This window comes from Schistocerca piceifrons, chromosome 3 (genome assembly GCF_021461385.2).
Source record: "Schistocerca piceifrons isolate TAMUIC-IGC-003096 chromosome 3, iqSchPice1.1, whole genome shotgun sequence".
Taxonomy (NCBI): domain Eukaryota; kingdom Metazoa; phylum Arthropoda; class Insecta; order Orthoptera; family Acrididae; genus Schistocerca; species Schistocerca piceifrons.
In genome coordinates this window covers 844655908-844673637 of record NC_060140.1, presented here as the reverse complement: position 1 = coordinate 844673637, position 17730 = coordinate 844655908, and the positions used below count along the sequence as shown (strand labels likewise).

General features: G+C 46.5%; 1 protein-coding gene across 1 annotated transcript; it reads left to right on the top strand.

The window, feature by feature from the left end:
• Positions 1–221: 221 nt before the first annotated feature.
• LOC124789112 (chondroadherin-like protein) lies at positions 222–15837 on the top strand. The gene is made up of 2 exons (XM_047256399.1): positions 222–320; positions 14854–15837. Exons 1-2 carry the CDS (start codon positions 222–224, stop codon positions 15835–15837), a joined length of 1083 nt encoding a protein of 360 aa, XP_047112355.1.
• The last annotated feature ends 1893 nt before the right edge of the window (positions 15838–17730 follow it).

Sequence of the window (17730 nt, the reverse complement as noted above, 5' to 3'; positions counted from 1 at the left end):
GCTGGCGTGCGACAGCCTCGGCACTTGTCAGAAGACGATGCCCGCCCCACCCCATCCAGCAGTCTGGAAGGCGCCAGACGCATCCGGGGGCAGGGAGGGAGCCGAGAGGCAGCAAAGTTTTCCGCGCGTTTATCTGCTCCAGAGCAAATATTTGTCTTGGCCGCGCTCGCTGTTCGGTTTCCTTTTTTTTCGCACGCGGGCACGCAGCAGCTTTCACGCATATGCGTGTGGCGTCGCAGTGCCAGTCTCGCTCCGCTTCCGTCGCCGCCGAGGTGTTCCGCCCGCTGCCGTACCACGCCACGCACGACCTGTCGCTCCAGGTAAGGTACCAGCGCCCGCTGCCCAGCTGGGGCGTCACCACGTGATAGCGGGGCGCACTGCTTCCACTGTGCTAGCCGTCTCAGCGTTTTAATGGGCTGCTGCAAACGGAAAATTCATGTCTGATCAATGACTTTGAAAACAGAGCTATTCGCAATCAGGCCCAAGCGACTCCACCCGCCACTTTGGCCGGCCGCGGTGGTCTAGCGGTTCTAGGCGCTCAGTCCGGAACCGCGCGACTGCTACGGTCGCAGGTTCGAATCCTGCCTCGGGCATGGATGTGTGTGATGTCTTTAGGTTGGTTAGGTTTAAGTAGTTCTAAGTTCTAGGGGACTGATGACCACAGATGTTTAGTCCCGTAGTGCTCAGAGCCATTTGAACCATTTTGAACCGCCACTTTGGGGCGCCGAGGAGAGAGGAGAGCCTCTGGTGCCACAAACTGTATGATTTCAGCACCGGTTGTAACACAATCAGCAGAGCCCGCTTTGGGCGCCTAGCTTGGAGAGGCGCTCAAATGCAAGATTTGTATACAGTGCGCTTTGCAGCTAACAGCAAAAGCTGACCCGTCTATAAGTGCGCGAGGGGAAAGGGGGGCGCCAAACGATAAGTCGGTTGTGTCGAAATATGTTCTCGGAACCAGACCTGTTTGCAGCCTATCTGATTCCCGTCATCAGATTCTAGTCCACCTGCAGGGTGTAGACCGCTTGTTCCCTAGCTTGCTAGCCACTGCATGGCAGAGTTTAATGAGACATGATTTCGTGAACAGTGGACGTCGCCACAATTACGACACTGGTGAAAATGTACTTACATCCAATCTACCTGCCGGCTGTTGTGGCCGTGCGGTTCTAGGCGCTTCAGTCTGGAACCGCGTGACCGCTACGGTCGCAGGATCGAATCCTACCTCGGGCATGGATGTGTGTCATGTCCTTAGGTTAGTTAGGTTTAAGTAGTTCTAGGTTCTAGGCGACTGATGACCTCATAAATTAACGCATAGTGCTCAGAGCCATTTGAAACATTTGAACCCAACCTAGGGGAAATTACCCCCCAAGGCGTAAAATGAAATTTTCTGTGGGCTAAAAACTAAAAGATCCAATTCCTTCTCATTCACGAAACTGAATTATTTTCGAACAATCATTACTATTCACACAATTTTGTAGTGCTCCAATACTGACTGTATAATTTACCAATAATTACTTTGAGAATCAATAGCATTAATGTAGTGGAGGTTACAAGTTCCTCACATAGTCTACTCACTACGCACGTATGTTGTGCTTTGTCCCGTACATCACTGACGATAAAAGTGAGACAAATAGGTAACAAATGCTAAATATCTCACGAAAATGTCTTCTCCAGTTGTAGATAGTACCTGCAGTAGTCCATTGCTTCATTACTTGCTTAGAAACAGATAAACGAATTAATTGACAGTAAAACACAGCAGTAGCTACATCTACATTTATACTCCGCAAGCCACCCAACATTTTGTGGCGGAGGGCACTTTACGTGCCACTGTCATTACCTCCCTTTCCTGTTCCAGTCGCGTATGGTTCGCGGGAAGAACGACTGTCTGAAAGCCTCCGTGCGCGCTCTAATCTCTCTAATTTTACATTCGTGATCTCCTCGGGAGGTATAAGTAGGGGGAAGCAATATATTCGATACCTCATCCAGAAACGCACCCTCTCGAAACCTGGACAGCAAGCTACACTGCGATGCAGGGCGCCTCTTTTGCAGAGTCTGCCACTTGAGTTTGCTAAACATCTCCGTAACGCTATCACGCTTACCAAATAACCCTGTGACGAAACGCGCCGCTCTTCTTTGGATCTTCTCTATCTCCTCTGTCAACCCGACCTGGTACGGATCCCACACTGATGAGCAATACTCAAGTATAGGTCGAACGAGTGCTTTGTAAGCCACCTCCTTTGTTGATGGACTGCATTTTCTAAGGACTCTCCCAATGAATCTCAACCTGACACCCGTCTTACCAACAATTAATTTCACATCGTTCCGTGCGCATACTCCCAGGTATTTTACAGAAGTAACTGCTACCAGTGTTTGTTCCGCTGTCATATAATCATACAATAAAGGATCCTTCTTTCTATGTATTCGCAATACATTACATTTGTCTATGTTAAGGGTCAATTGCCACTCCCTGCACCAAGTGCCTATCCGCTGCAGATCTTCCTGCATTTCGCTGCAATTTTCTAATGCTGCAACTTCTCTGTATACTACAGCATCATCCGCGAAAAGCCGCATGGAACTTCCGACACTATCTACAATAAGGGCTACTATAGCGCTGTAAACAATATTATTATTTTTATTATCATTATGATTATTAGTGATTGTTGTCAGACACAAACCATTAACAGCCCGAAGTCTTCCAGTTGCTGCCAGTTCAGAAGTAATGAGTGCAATCAATTGATTTACGAATTATGAATATAGTGCACACATTTGAAACAAGTGTCTACCCTCACTGTGGACAGTTAGCTTTCTTATCTGAGAAGGAGTTGTGGATAGCACTTGCAATGCACCACGAATTCCTTCTTTATTCATTCACACACACACACACACACACACACACACACACACACATGCACGCACACACACATACACAAACCAAATATCATTCATCTTTCATCGTTTTTAAAAATGAAAGTGTTCCTAGAAGAGTCTTTCAGCCTACAGTTTAGTTAGGTGATACAGTTCGTGGGGGATGGTGGGGGGGGGGGGGCAACAGATGGCGGGGGAGCGGGGGGGGGGGGGGCGAGGACAGTCATAAGTAATGGTCTAAGAAATGTTGGGAAGCACTGGTGTAGACGATAATTGTTTGCAGCATACCAAGGCGTAGAGCAAGTCGAGACGAAAAGTTTGATGCAAGACGCTTGTAGTCTATCAAATCGGCAACCTACCACAAATTCGCCTAGAAAATCAACCCAAGCTACAGTGTATGCGCGTCTTGCGAGATCTTCGATATTTTCTCGTTCTCTTCTCGCAAACTATTGGTCCTAGAGAAAAAATCTAACAGGACCATTTTGTATTAAATTTAATGTTTAATTTTATACTGGGATACGTTTCCGATAGAAGCCGTGGTTTCTGAGTTACTCAAAATCAACGAACGGGAGTGACCTTCAAACCTACCCCCGCCGTCACACTCCCCCCTTACCGGTCACGATTTTTGTTTGGTGTTTTGTTCGTGGCACCCCCCCCCCCCCCCCCCCCCCCCCCCACGAATACAACCGTGCAAAGGTCTGCGACTTCGTGAATTACTTTCCCTACCGACCCTTTCTGTCATCATTAACTAAGTTTCATTGACGCCACCAGCTTAATCGGCTGTTTCGTTAACATCATTAATTTAAACATCCCTGTTAGGGAAATGAAAGAAAAATGACTTTTATAAAAATTCTGCGAAATCTAATTACAATTGGATCGAAAATTGAGCGTTACAAACACCATAGTATCGTAATAAAAAGGCTACATAAACTAATGTATTTGTTCATTAATTTTATGCTGTAAAATTTGTCAAAATTGTGAGATAAAATTTACATAAATGTCAATTTTACAATTTGTAAGTGCACAGCTAAGCCGGTGGCGTAATAATAGCCCAGTCAATGAAGACCAAAAAAGATCGAATATGCGAAATAGTTCATGTGGTCACAAACTTTTGTACGATAATAGGAGGGAGTGCCATGAACAAAATCCCAAACAAAAATCATGAACAAGAGGGATGAGTTTGAGGGTGGAGTGCATTTTAAGTTCACATCGGTTCGTTTTGTTTGAATAACTCGAAAATCGCGGCCTCTAGTGTAAACGTATCCCAGTACAAAATTACACTACGTTGAATATCCTATAAAAAAAAAGGCCCTATTAATATCTCCTCTAGGCTGAATAGTTTGAGAGAACGGAGTGAGAGAATATTGAAAACCTGGTGCGATGGGCATGCGCAGTAGCTTGCGTTGTATTTGTGGTATTTGTCGGGAAGGACTTGATAGATTACAAGCGTCCTACGCCAAATTTTTCATCTTAACTTCCTCTAAAGCACTGTGGTACGTTGAAAAAGTTATCATGGACCATAATCCAGTGCAGGTTATATTTCTAACTGCTGGAAGGACAAACAAAAATTTGATTTTAGATATTTCATGTGATTATTGACTGAATTTAAAAATTTAAAACGCTGTTACAATCTACTCTTTAAGAAGTACAATCTTACGTTAAAAGTTAAGCGCAGTAAGTCTGGTACTAAGGTTACAGAGTGTTTAACGCCTTGAGGCAGTATACCTCACGCTGACCATATTACTCAGGTTATATTCACACTGTGTTTGAGAAAGAGACTACTTACCGGCTTCCAGTAAACTTTATACGTAATTTCAAAACTTTACGAAACTTTTTCTCACCGCCACCTCCAAACAACAACGAAAGGAAACAAGTTTATCGCTTACTACATTTCGCTGTTTATAAAAATTCTGCATGAGGCAATACGTTTTAATTTGTTACTTCTTTAGCGGTAACTCAGTTCGCAACACACTTGCAGACAGTACCCACAAAAAAAATGGCTCTAAGCACTATAGGACTTAACAGCTGAGGTCATCAGTCCCCTAAACTTAGAACTACTTAAACCTAACTAACGTAAGGACATCACACACATCCATGCCCGAGGCAGGATTCGAACCTGTGACCGTAGCAGCCGCGTGGTTCCGGACTGAAGCGCCTAGAACCGCTCGGCCACAGTATCCAGACATCCCACTGAATGTACCTGCATTATTCTATCATTGTACGGCACAGTTCGAGAGGTACGACGTAACAAACATTGAAATGCGTGGAAAGCTAGCTTTTTTTTAGAAGGGAGCGCAATTTAGCGATAATATATTTATCCAGTGTTTGGTAATCAGAGCGCTTAGCAAGTCCCACCAAACTTTAAACACAATTTCGAACCCTTTCCTAAGCTTTTCATCGATTATATGCTGTACGTCAAATATTTAACTCAATAACTTGTTTTTAAGGTAATGAGACATTTGTAGCTGTTTTATTGGCGGGGGTTCGATATTTTAAGGAATTTTAAGAAATAAGAGCTGGGGTTGGGGGAGTTATTGAGGACTGACGTAGTGTCGTTAGGAAGTCATGCGACCTGTTGCATCTTTACTGATGTTCTTTCATGTATTCGGAAAAAAAATTTTCACATTAGCGATTCAGGCAAGACATTGCTATCTACAAACATGGTATGAATATTTTTCTCGCCGGCAGTATTCTAGCGCCGTATTTTAGTAGTTAACTATGATAGGGAGCACAGTCGCTACTAATTTCCGAAACGAAATAATGTTTCTTCGTAGGCTCGGTTTTTATTTGAAAGAAGCACTTCATTTCAAACAGAAAAAGAGCGTGAGTCAGAAAATGTCTTCTTTTAAGCAACTACTTTTTAAGACAACGCAAACTGTTTCAGTTCACGATATTGTGCACTGAAATGCACCTATATATTGGTAAAATTGTTTTCACGTTGTTCACGCATACAGAACCAAGTTCGTTGGTCGTTACACTTGGGTCGAGAACACTCACATATACGTTGCCAACGGCCTTCCCGCGTTGGTAAAACCGGTTCAGACGCGATCACCGAATTTAAGCAACGCTGGGCTCTGAGCACTATGGGACTCAACTGCTGAGGTCATTAGTCCCCTAGAACTTAGAACTAGTTAAACCGAACTAACCTAAGGACATTAAAAACATCCATGCCCGAGGCAGGATTCGAACCTGCGACCGTAGCGGTCTTGCGGTTCCAGACTGCAGCGCCTTTAACCGCACGGCCACTTCGGCCGGCTAAGCAACGCTGGGCTCGATTTGTACGTGGATGGGTGACGGTCCGAGGAAAACGGGCTGGCGTTGGCTGTCGGACACACAAGTCGCGAAGTAGCCTGCAGTTGAAAGACTTGCACCAAGCCGGTCTGCCACAGGACATTATTACACATTGCGTGAAAGAAGTCATAGTGTGTCATTTGAATAAACTGTTTTGTCACTACTGACCAGGTTCGAACAAATGGTCATTGTCAGTTGTCATATATACACATATCAAAAGAAGTTTTGCGTCACCTCGGTTCCGAGAGTTCCGGAACCTGTACAGAAAATTGGAATAGAGATCAACATAAATATCATTTCCGCCCTTTTTATTGCTCATGAAAACCACACATTGCATGTTGTACCACCATACAGCGAGACCTTCAGAGGTGGTGGTCCAGATTGCTATACACACCGGTACCTCTAATAGCCAGTAGCACGTCCTCTTGCATTGATGCAGGCCTGTATTCGTCGTGGCATACTTTCGACACGTTCGTCAAGGCACTGTTGGTCCAGATTGTCCCACTCCTCAACGGCGATTCGGCGTAGAGCCCTCAGAGTGGTTGGTGTTTCACGTCGTCCATAAACAACCTTTTCAATCCATCCCAGGCATGTTCGATAGGGTTCATGTCTAGAGAACATGATGGCGACTCTAGTCGAGCGACGTCTTTATCCCGAAGGAAGTAATTCACAATATGTGCACGATGGGGGCGCGAACTGTCGTCCATGAAGACGAATGCCTCGCCAATATGCTGTCAATATGCTTGTACTATCGGTCGGAGAATGGCATTCACGTATCGTACAGCCGTTACGGCGCCTTCCATGACCACCAACGGCGTACGTCGGTCCCACATAATTCCACCCGAAAACAGCAGGGAACGTCCACCTTGCTGCACTCACTGGACAGTGTGTCTAAGGCGTTCAGCCTGACCGGGTTGCCTCCAAACACGTCTCCAACGATTATCTGGTTGAAGGCATATGCGACACTCGTCGGTGAAGAAAACGTGATGCCAATCCTGAGCGGTCCATTCGGAATGTTGTTGGGCCCATCTTTACCGCGCTGCATGGTTTCGTAGTTTGCAAAGATGGACCTCGGCATGGACGTCGGGAGTGAAGTTGCGCATCATGTAGCCTATTGCGCACAGTTTGAGTCGTAACACGACGTTCTGTGGCTGCACGAAAAGCATTATTCAACATGGTGGCGTCGCTGTCAGGGTCCTCCGAGTCATAATCTGTAGGTAGCGGTCATCCATTGCAGTAGTAGCCCTTGGGCGGCTTGAGTGAGGCATGTCATCGGCAATTCCTGTCTCTTGTATCTCCTCCATGTCCGAATAACATCGCTTCGGTTCACTCCGAGACGCCTGGACACTTCCCTTGCTGAGAGCCCTTCCTGGCACAAAGTAACAATGCGGACGCGATCGAACTGCGGTATTGACCGTCTAGGCATGGTTGAACTACAGACAACACGAGCCGTTACCTCCTTCCTAGTAGAATGACTGGAACTGAACGGCTGTCGGACCGCCTCCGTCTAATAGGCGCTGCTCATGCATAGTTGTTTACATCTTTGGGAGGGTTTAGTGACGTCTCTGAACAGTCAAACGGACTATGTCTGTGATACACTATTCACAGTCAACGTCTGTCTTCATGAGCTCTTGGAACCGGGGTGATGCAAAACTTTTTTGATGTGTGTATGGTCATATATGTTTGATAATTGTGATGTAGTAGAAATTGGCCAGTAGTGACAAACAAAACTTAAAGAACACACTCTCAGCCGAACCATGATGTCTTCTACGAGATGTTTTCTTTAGCTTTCGACGGAAGTTTTCGTTAAAATTCATACCAAGTTTGTTGGTGAAAATAACTTTCTGAGACCGGAAATGTAAAGCTTTTCTTAAAAAAATAATTAAATATCCTGAATAAAGGAGAAACTTTTACACCTTTTGTTTTTAACAGAATCTGACAAAGACCATTAGTTGCAACTAACTATTCGGAAAGGTTGTGTAGTATAGTTACGATCTTCTCGATTGGGCATTGTCACGAAGCGTCCAATGTGTCGGGAATGGAGCTATGAAATCCTAAAGAGACCCATCGGTATCAACATCCTAGCTCCCACAACGCAGCTACAAGTAAATTTATTTTTAACATTCCGCGTTATTTTGAAGCAGTGGATGTGGTTTAAAACTCCGACGATTTGGCCGAAACAGCAATCAGTAGCTATACATTTTCTTGTCGTATTCATTCTCCCATGAGGTAGGTTTCAACCCATCGCAGCTTTATCGTAACATCTGGGGAAACGGTTAAATTTGACACGGCTGTGCTGACCTAAATAAATTACGCATCTTTAGGTAGACTGAGTGTAAGAACATTTTTACCAGTGTCGTAATTGTGGCGACGTCCACTGTTCACGAAATCATGTTTCATTAAATCCTGCCATACAGTGGCTATTTAGTCTTGGCCAACTCCTATTTGTAAAGCAACCTGAGCGCAAAGGTTAGTTTGATCACTGTGGTTCTTTTATGGCACGACCCTACTGACGGTGACATCTTCTTTGCCTCACTCAGACTTTGAACTGATTAATCCAGCGGAAACCGAACGCCGCGCTTTTGATTTGTTGTTCAGCACTCACCACAAAGCCATCAAGCCACACGACAGAAGGTCCAGAATGATGGTATGATGGAACTGGCCACGATTTATCAGTGACGTTGACACATAACTGTGTTTGATTACGGTCGAGATAAAGACACATAAAAGATACATCCGTCCAGTGTCGCATACTGGAGAAGGCAATGGGAAAATGATCTCATTAGTTCAGTGATCGCTGTATCAAGCAGAAATCTACAGATATCTGTCTTTGAAAGCTGGCCCCTATTTTGACAGGCGCAAAAATTACTCAGTCTACGGTCACCCAGAATGAGAGCATTTGGTGACTTGCAACAAACTTTACTCATTATTTTAAACCTTTTAGAAACTTCTTCTCGCTAACACCGTAACAAAATGAAAGAAAAAAATTGATGACTTACTGCATTTTTGTTGTTCATGGAGTAAAACTTCAATATTAGGCATGATGTTTTAATTTAGTACTTCTTTACTACTAAGTCTATTCGCAACGCATTATGTAGACAGATTCCACATATTCCACTAAACGTACGTGAAAAATTACAGCACTGCACAACACGTAGCTCTCAAGATGAGACGTCTTATACATGGGAGTCCTGTTCTTTAAAGAATGGGTTTGGGGGGGGGGGGGGGTATGTTTACTGGGTCTACTGGATCTGTGGATCGGTTCTAATTCCATTTTTGTATATGGATGTGATCTGTTCTCTTTTCTTACCACAGAAAACGTATCTGATCTAGAAGAAACTGCGCTAAACTGTGACCAATAGCGGCATGATTCACTCGCAAAGTCTGTAAGGAACTCGACAGCAACTCCAAGCTCTGTTTTCAGTTGTCCTCTGTGGAAGAGTGAACGAGACGTAGGTTTTCTGTACATCTGATCGCAGAGCGTTGGCTGCTAAAGACGAAGGTCCACGTTCTATTCCTGCTGCAGCACAAAGATGTAATCTGTCGCGAATTTTCGTGTTGTGTGCTGGTCTGTGGGTGTTGACCTCGATAGCTTTGTTTACAAAGGCGGCGTGGGATAGCCGCGCGGTCTCTGGGCACGTTGCCACGGTCCGCGCGGTTCCCGCCGTCGACGGTTCGAGTCCTCCCTTGGGCATGTGTGTGTGTGTGTGTGTGTGTGTGTGTGTGTGTGTGTGTGTGTGTGTGTGTGTGTTGTCCTTAGCGTAAGTTAGTTTAAGTAGTGTGTAAGATTAGGGACCGATAACCTCAGCAGTTTGGTCCCGTAGGAACTTACCACAAATTTCCAAACATTTGTTTTCAAGGCACTCGTGTAATTCTTCACTGTTAAATGGTTACGCAGCCTCTAGCTTACGCAGCATTCCCGTATCACACAGAGACGTAAACAGCGGACAAGCATTTCAAAATCGCCACGCGGTACGCTGAAATCGCCAAACGCCGTCTGAGCTCCAATAGATTGTGTGACGAACAATACGTGCAACACAGCTGTTTTGATTTCTAGTTCTTATCTTCACTTATTTTTTCCACAGTAAAAGTCAATCCTCCGATTCATTCTCCGCGCAGATTTCGCAGTACTGGCTATTGCGTTTGAAGCTGCTCTATCTGTTGTGACAGGGGTTACGTTACCCGCAGTTCTTATATAATGTCTGTTTATCATTTCCGAGTACATGAAATGTATTCGACACAAATTTTCATAGTCGTCATTCCATTACGCGGTTGATGGTAGTCCATATTCGCAACTGCGAATACATTTCATGCATTTCGTGACGGCTGTAGTCGCAGCAGTACATGTTCCTTCGGACACACATGCATTTCAGAAGGAACATCACATCGTCATTCGAAATTACGCAGGCGCTGCAATATCGTATTTCGTAGTACGAAAACGAGGCACTACGCATTGTGTTACATCGATAAAGATGTTGAGTTTCCCGTATTTCTACATATAGATGTACATGGATTAGCCAGAACATTATGTTCACGTACCTAATAGGCAGTACGTCCACCTATGGGACAGATAAAAAGAGGCGATGCATGGTGGCATGGAAGCAGTAAGGCCTTCGTAGGTCGCTGGAGTGAGTTGACACCACATCTGCACACGAAGTCACCTAATCCCGTAATTTCCTGGGAGGGGGCGATGAGCTCTGATGGCATGTTCAATCACATCCCAGATCCGTTCGATCTGGTTCAGATCTGGGTAGTTGCCGGGCCAGCACATCAATTGGAACTCGGCACTGTGTTCCTCGAACATCTCCATCACACTCTTGACCTTGTGACATGCCGCACATTACGTTGTTGAAAAATGCAACCGCCGTCAAGAAACATGATCGTACGTGGTCTGCAACCGGCGTATGATAGTCCTTGGCCGTCACGGTGCCTTGCACGAGCTCAGATGGATCGATACATGCCCACATCAAAATTTCCCAAGGAGCTGTTCCCCTGGAAGACGACGGATTCGCGCCTTGCCATCGGCATGATGAACAAGATATCGTGATTCATCAGACCGTGCAACGTTCTGTCAGTGCGCCAACATGCAGTGCCAATCGTCATGTGTCCATTTCAGTCGTAGTTGCTGATGTCATGCTGTTAACATTGGAACATGCATGGGTCGTCGGCTGCAGAGGACCATCAAAATAGTTCCAATGGCTCTGAGCACTATGGGACTTAACTGCTGTGGTCATCAGTCCCCTAGAACTTAAAACTACTTAAACCTAACTAACCTAAGGACATCCCACACATCCATGCCTGAGGCAGGATTCGAACCTGCGACCGTAGCGGTCACGCGGTTCCCGACTGTAGCGCCTAGAACCGCTCAGCCACTTCGGCCAGCAGAGGCCCATCCTTAGGAGTGTTCGGTGCACTGTGTGTTCAGACACACCTGTACTCGGCCCAGCATTAAAGTCTGATGTTACACTACTGGCCATTAAAATTGAGGTGCTACATACGTCAAATTTAACCGTAGGAAGAAGATGCTGTGATATGCAAATGATTAGCTTTTCAGAGCATTCACACAAGGTTGGCGCCGGTGGCGACACCTACAACGTGCTGACATGACGAAAGTTTCCAACCGATTTCTCATACACAAACAGCAGTTCACCGGCGTTGCCTGCTGAAACGTTTATGTGATGCCCCGTGTAAGGAGGAGAAATGCGTACCATCACGTTTCCGACTTCGATAAAGGTCGGATTGTAGCCTATCGCGATTTCGGTTTATCGTATCGCGACATTGCTGCTTGTGTTGGTCGAGATCCAATGACTGTTAGCAGAATATGGAATCGGTGGGTTCAGGAGGGTAATACGGAACGCCGTGCTGGATCCCAACGGCCTCGTATCACTAGCAGTCGAGATGACAGGCATCTTATCCTCATGGCTGTGACGGATCGTGCGGCCATGTCAAAAGATACGGACGTTTGCAAGACAACCATCTGCACGAACAGTTCGACGACGTTTGCAGCAGCATGGACTATCAGCTCGGAGACCATGGCTACGGTTACCCTTGACGCTGAATCACGAACACGAGCGCCTGCGATGGTGTACTCAACGATGAACCTGGGTGCACGAATGGCAAAATGTCATTTTTTCGGATGAATCCAGGTTCTGTTTACAGCATCATGATACTCGCGTCGGTATTTGGCGACATCGCGGTGAACGCACGTTGGATGCCCGGTGTGATGGTATGGGGTGCCATTGGTTACACGTCTCGGTCACCTCATGTTCGCGTTGACGGCACTTTGAACAGTGAACGTTACATTTCAGATGTGTTACGACCCGTGGCTCTACCCTTCATGGGATCCTGGGAAACCCTACATTTCAGCAGGATAGTGCACGACCGCATGTTGAAGGTCCTGTACGGGCCTTTCTGGATACAGAAAATGTTCGACTGCTGCCCTGGCCAGCACATTCTCCAGATCTCTCACCAACTGAAAACGTCTGGTCAATGGTGACCGAGCAACTGGCTCGTCACAATACGCCAGCCACTACTCTCGATGAACTGTGGTATCGTGTTGAAGCTGCATGGGCAGCTGTACCTGTACACCCCATCCAAGCTCTGTTTGACTCTATGCCTAGGCGTATCAAGGCTGTTATTACGGCCAGAGGTGGTTGTTCTGGGTACTGATTTCTCAGGATCTATGCACCCAAATTGCCTGAAAATGTAAACACATATCAGTACTAGTATAATATATTTGTCCAATGAAACCCATTTATCATCTGCATTTCTTCTTGGTGTAGCAATTTTAATGGCCAGTAGTGTAGTTCCACCACATTTCGCAACCTGTCCTGTTTTTCGTGTCTGCCCAGCCTACGACGTCCGACGTTTGTAATGGGGGGTGGCCACCCATCCCCACGACATCTAGACGTGATTCCACCTTGGTTTCGCGACGTGTTGGAAGACACTCACCACAGCACTCCTTGAACACCCGACAAGTGGTACAGTTTCCTGTATGCTCCTGCCGGGCCTCCAGGCCATCACAATCTGCACTCGGTCAGACAGATAGATCGCTCGCCTTCCCCATTACACACTCAGACAGCACGCTCAGTGATACTACATGCACCGTGCGTGTGTCTGACTATCAGTCATTCCTTACGAGGTGATGCTGCTATCGCCTGGACGGGTTTCTATCGATAGCAGGTCGGTGGTCGTTATGTTCTGGCTGATTAGCGTATATTCCTTAAGTCATAGTACAGTACATGGATAGAGTACTTTCTACCACTGCTCGTCATCATATAGCCTCAGCCACAGGTAAAGCAGGTGGCAGACTTCACTTGCTAGAATACTAGGGAAAGTAAATCAGTCTACAGAGGAAATTGCTTACAAAATGCTTGTAGGACACACCCTAGAATATTGCTTAAGTATGTGGGACTTGTGTCAAAAAGGACTAACTGAGGAAATCAACACAAACTGAGAAGGTAGATGCATAATGTCCCAGAAAAGCCTGCTTAGGAAGTTTCATGAACCAGCTTTAAGTGAAGAATCTGGACGTATACTATAGCACTCTATGTATCGATCCCGCAGGGATGTCGATGGTGAAATGAGAGTGGCACAGATGTCTTTAAGAAGCATTCTTCTCCGCTCCATGCACGAATGAGGGAGAAAGAAGTCATAATAAATAGTAGGATGATGAGTACTCAGTGCTGTGCACTTTGCAGTGGTTTGCAGAATATAGATGGAGATGGATTTTGTAGATTGCAATATTGCTCTGCCGTCTGTCGCAAATGCTGTTTCCATAAATTTTCTCTATTTCGCGAGAAGCTCGTCTTCTTCCCTTCAAGGATAGTAATGTCCACGCCTACAAGACAATGAAAAAAATGGACTTCGTTACTCGAGACTATATCTGTCAGCATCTCAGAATGGAGCTCAGTAACTAGGCAGAAATACTCGTACTTCTATCTCTCGCTGAGTAGCACAAAATGTCTGACAGGTAATGTATCAGATTTTAAACCTAGCCTAAAATAAGTTCTTCTGGAAAATTTCTTCTATTTTTAATCAAAAGTTGGTAGAACATGTAGCTAAAACAAAAACTAATTTTAAGTTTGTTCAAAAAATGGTTCAAATGGCTCTGAGCACTTAATTTCTGAGGTCATCAGTCCCCTAGAACTTAGAACTACTTAAACCTAACTAACCTAAGGACATCACACACATCCATGCCCGAGGCAGGATTCGAACGTGCGACCGTAGCGGTCGCGCAGTTCCAGACTGAAGCGCCTAGAACTACTCGGCCACCCCGGCTGGCCAGTGTAAGTTCGTTACCAGTGACATTGAATGGTTAAGTTGTTAGCAACCTGAAGGCTGTAGAATGAAATTTTCACTCTAGAGCGGAGTGTGTGCTGATATGAAATTTTCTGGCCGATTAAAACTGTCTGCCAGACCGAGACTCGAACCCAGGACCTCTGCCTTTCACGGGCAAGTGCTCTACCGACCGTGCTACCCGAGCACGACTCACGCTCCATCCTCACAGCTTTTATTCCACCAGTACCTCGTCTCCTACCTTCCAAACTACACAGAAGCTCTCCTGCGAACCTTGCAGGAAGGTGCTTTTGGCCAGTACTGTTCCTCACTCGAATTCCTCGACACATCTGTTAATAATTTATTACGTGCAAATAGTGCGCTCAGATCGGTGCGTTTACCCCGACAATTTGTGTCTCGCAGATGTTACGTATCGCAAAGTCGCTGCCGCTGCTGCTGCTGCTGGCGTCGTGGGCGTCGGCCGCTCCGGCCGTCGTCTCGGCGCCCCTGTCGACGATGAAGGCGTCGGCGTCCTCGTCTTCGGACGAGTCCGAGCTGGCACCGTCGCCGTGCAAGACCTACTGGACGTACACCGGCTCCAAGGCGGACTGCCGGGCCGCCGGGCTCACCGACCTGCCGGCCTCGCTGGACCCGGCGGCGCAGCAGCTCGACCTGTCCGACAACAACCTGACGGCGCTGCGCAACGGCTCGCTGGCGGCGCTGGGGCTGTCGGCGCTCGAGCTGCTCGACGCGGGCGCCAACGCGCTGGCCGCCGTCGAGCCGGACGCGTTCCGCGGGCTGCGCCTGCTTCGCACCGTGCGCCTCAGCGACAACCGGCTGCGCGCGCTGCACGCCGACACGTTCGCGCACAACCCGCGCCTGCAGGAGCTCTTCCTGGACGGCAACCCGCTGGCGGCGCTGCCCGCCGACGGCGCCTGGCTGCGCGCGCCGCTGCTGCTCGTGCTCGACGCGTCGCGCTGCGGCCTGGCCGCGCTGCCGCGCCGCGCGCTCTCCGCGCTGCCGCACCTGCGCGCGCTCTACCTCGCGCGCAACAGGCTGCGCGCGCTGCCCTCCGCGCCGGGCGCCTTCGCCGCCTCGTCGGCGCTGCTCTTCCTCGACCTGTCGGCCAACCGGCTGCGCGACCTGCCCGCCGGCGCCTTCTCCGGGCTGGGCGCGCTGCGCAGGCTCGACCTGCAGGACAACGAGCTGCTGGCGCCGCCCGCCGCCGCCTTCGCGCCTCTGCGCTCGCTGGCGCGCCTCGAGCTGGGAGGCAACCCGCTGGCGTGCGACTGCGCGCTATACCCACTGCGCTCCTGGGCAACCGCGCGCAACCTGTCCGTGCGTGCGCACTGCGCCGCCACCGGTGCCGCCTGGACGCTGCTCGACAACCTCGACTGCCCGGCCTGAGCCGCCGCGACGCCACACACCACCCGCCGCCACTGCACGTCTGTCCGGCAGCAGCTCCCGGCGGCTACTCACTCGAACGGTGCCTCACTTTCCTTTCGCCCACACCGCTCGTCTTTCATCCATTCCATTTCGAGCATTGTGTAAACAGTTTCCATTACAGTGCAACTGGATGCTCCTAGCCGACATCACTCTCTAACACTCTGTAGCTCCATTTCTGTACCACAGTCCAGCCCGTATCTCTCATTTGCATATTTCCCCAGTGACAGTTCCTAACACGTATTCGACTGCCTCACTTTCCTCTTTATTTCTTTTCTGTGACTGTTTCTGTCATTTAAATCGTTCCCATTAGAATGTCATTCGTTGGTCAGTCTACTGTGCTTTGAACCCACTCTGATTTCTCACAAAGGTGCTACCCTCCCAAACTTCGCAACCTTTATTCCTACAAAAAATAGAACACATTCTTCCATCGTACGTACATTTGCCCGACGTATTCTCCAAAAGTAATACGAAAGCACTGTCTACTTCTGTTTACGTCTGCTTTTTCTATCCCTGTAAGTTCAGGCACCTTGAAATTTCTAAAGAATTGTCAGTGACTCACCTCTGAATGTGTACCCTGCATACAGGAACAAAAGGTTAGTGAATAGTTTTAAGCAGTGACTACAGCCTCTCCACCTGGAAATATTAACAGAAGAAACAATTATTCTCCAAATGCCAGTTTTTCTTCTTCTGTGCTCAAGTAGCATTAATAGCATTCATTTGGCCACTTCTTTACAACTGTGCTCCTCTCAGTATCAGTACCATCTTTATTTTATTAGCGCTTGACACAGTTCTTTTCACAGTTTATGAGATTCATCAGTATTTAATGCATGTTTCACGAACAATGTCAAAAATTACTTGTGCCTTCTGTTCAAAATATGATTGTACATGTTAATTTCTCTATTAATATTTCCTAATGATGCAATCTCTAACCCAAACTATGACCCAAATATTAGTGTACTCACTAAATTGTGTCTGAGTAGCCATTTAATTGTTACTAAAATTAAATATTTACTGTAATCAATCTCTTCATATCCATCACTCAGTCAGTAATGAGTAAATTAAATTTCATATACATATGTTACCACAACAGTGGTATGTGCTCTTGTACTGTCTATGTTTTGCTGTCACACTGCTGGGAATATTGCAAGTGTCCTTGAGTGGCAAATGTTGCTTCTATGGTTCATATTCTCTTCCTTACATTATCCACACCTCCTGTCCACACACTTCCTTCCCTTGCCCTTCCTATTCTGCTTCTATCCTTGAGTAAACAATTCTCATAGCATTCAGTTTTATCATATCCATTTAGCTATTCTTTCATATTGTAAATAAGTTTATCATACTATGATCATTTTTCATTTATTTCAGATAAGAAAATCGTTCACTTTGATATGTGGAAGACTGTCTTCCTCACTCATTACTTTTCCAAAGTATATTTTCAATCACGACTGATGATACCATTCTACAATGAACTACACAGATGACACAAGTTCTTTGTATGTGGTCTTATGTTTCCCGACTGATCAAACTCAGGAGAACCCACACATTGTACAGCCAGTGTATATACAGTACAGTATTCGCGCTATGTGGGAGTGTCTACATAAGCTTCTTATTTTTTCTTGGGCTTTATTGGATTCACTCTCTGACTGGAAAGTTAGTGTCTTAATTGAACTATATCGACAATGTCGTTTTACAGTATTCGTGATTTTGTTGCTTAATCACCTTTTGAGAACAGAATTATATATATTTTCCCCTTAAGTTGTATGTAGTGATTTGTAGAAAACATTTCATTGACACTGCTATATCCAAGATTGTAGATATTTATTTATATTTATAGACTGAAGATACAATGTAATT

Coding starts and splice junctions, on each gene's coding strand:
- LOC124789112 (XM_047256399.1), top strand. CDS start 222: ATGCGTGTGGCGTCGCAGTGCCAGTCTCGCTCCGCTTCCGTCGCCGCC. Junction 321..14,853: donor CGCACGACCTGTCGCTCCAG/GTAAGGTACCAG, acceptor TGTGTCTCGCAG/ATGTTACGTATCGCAAAGTC.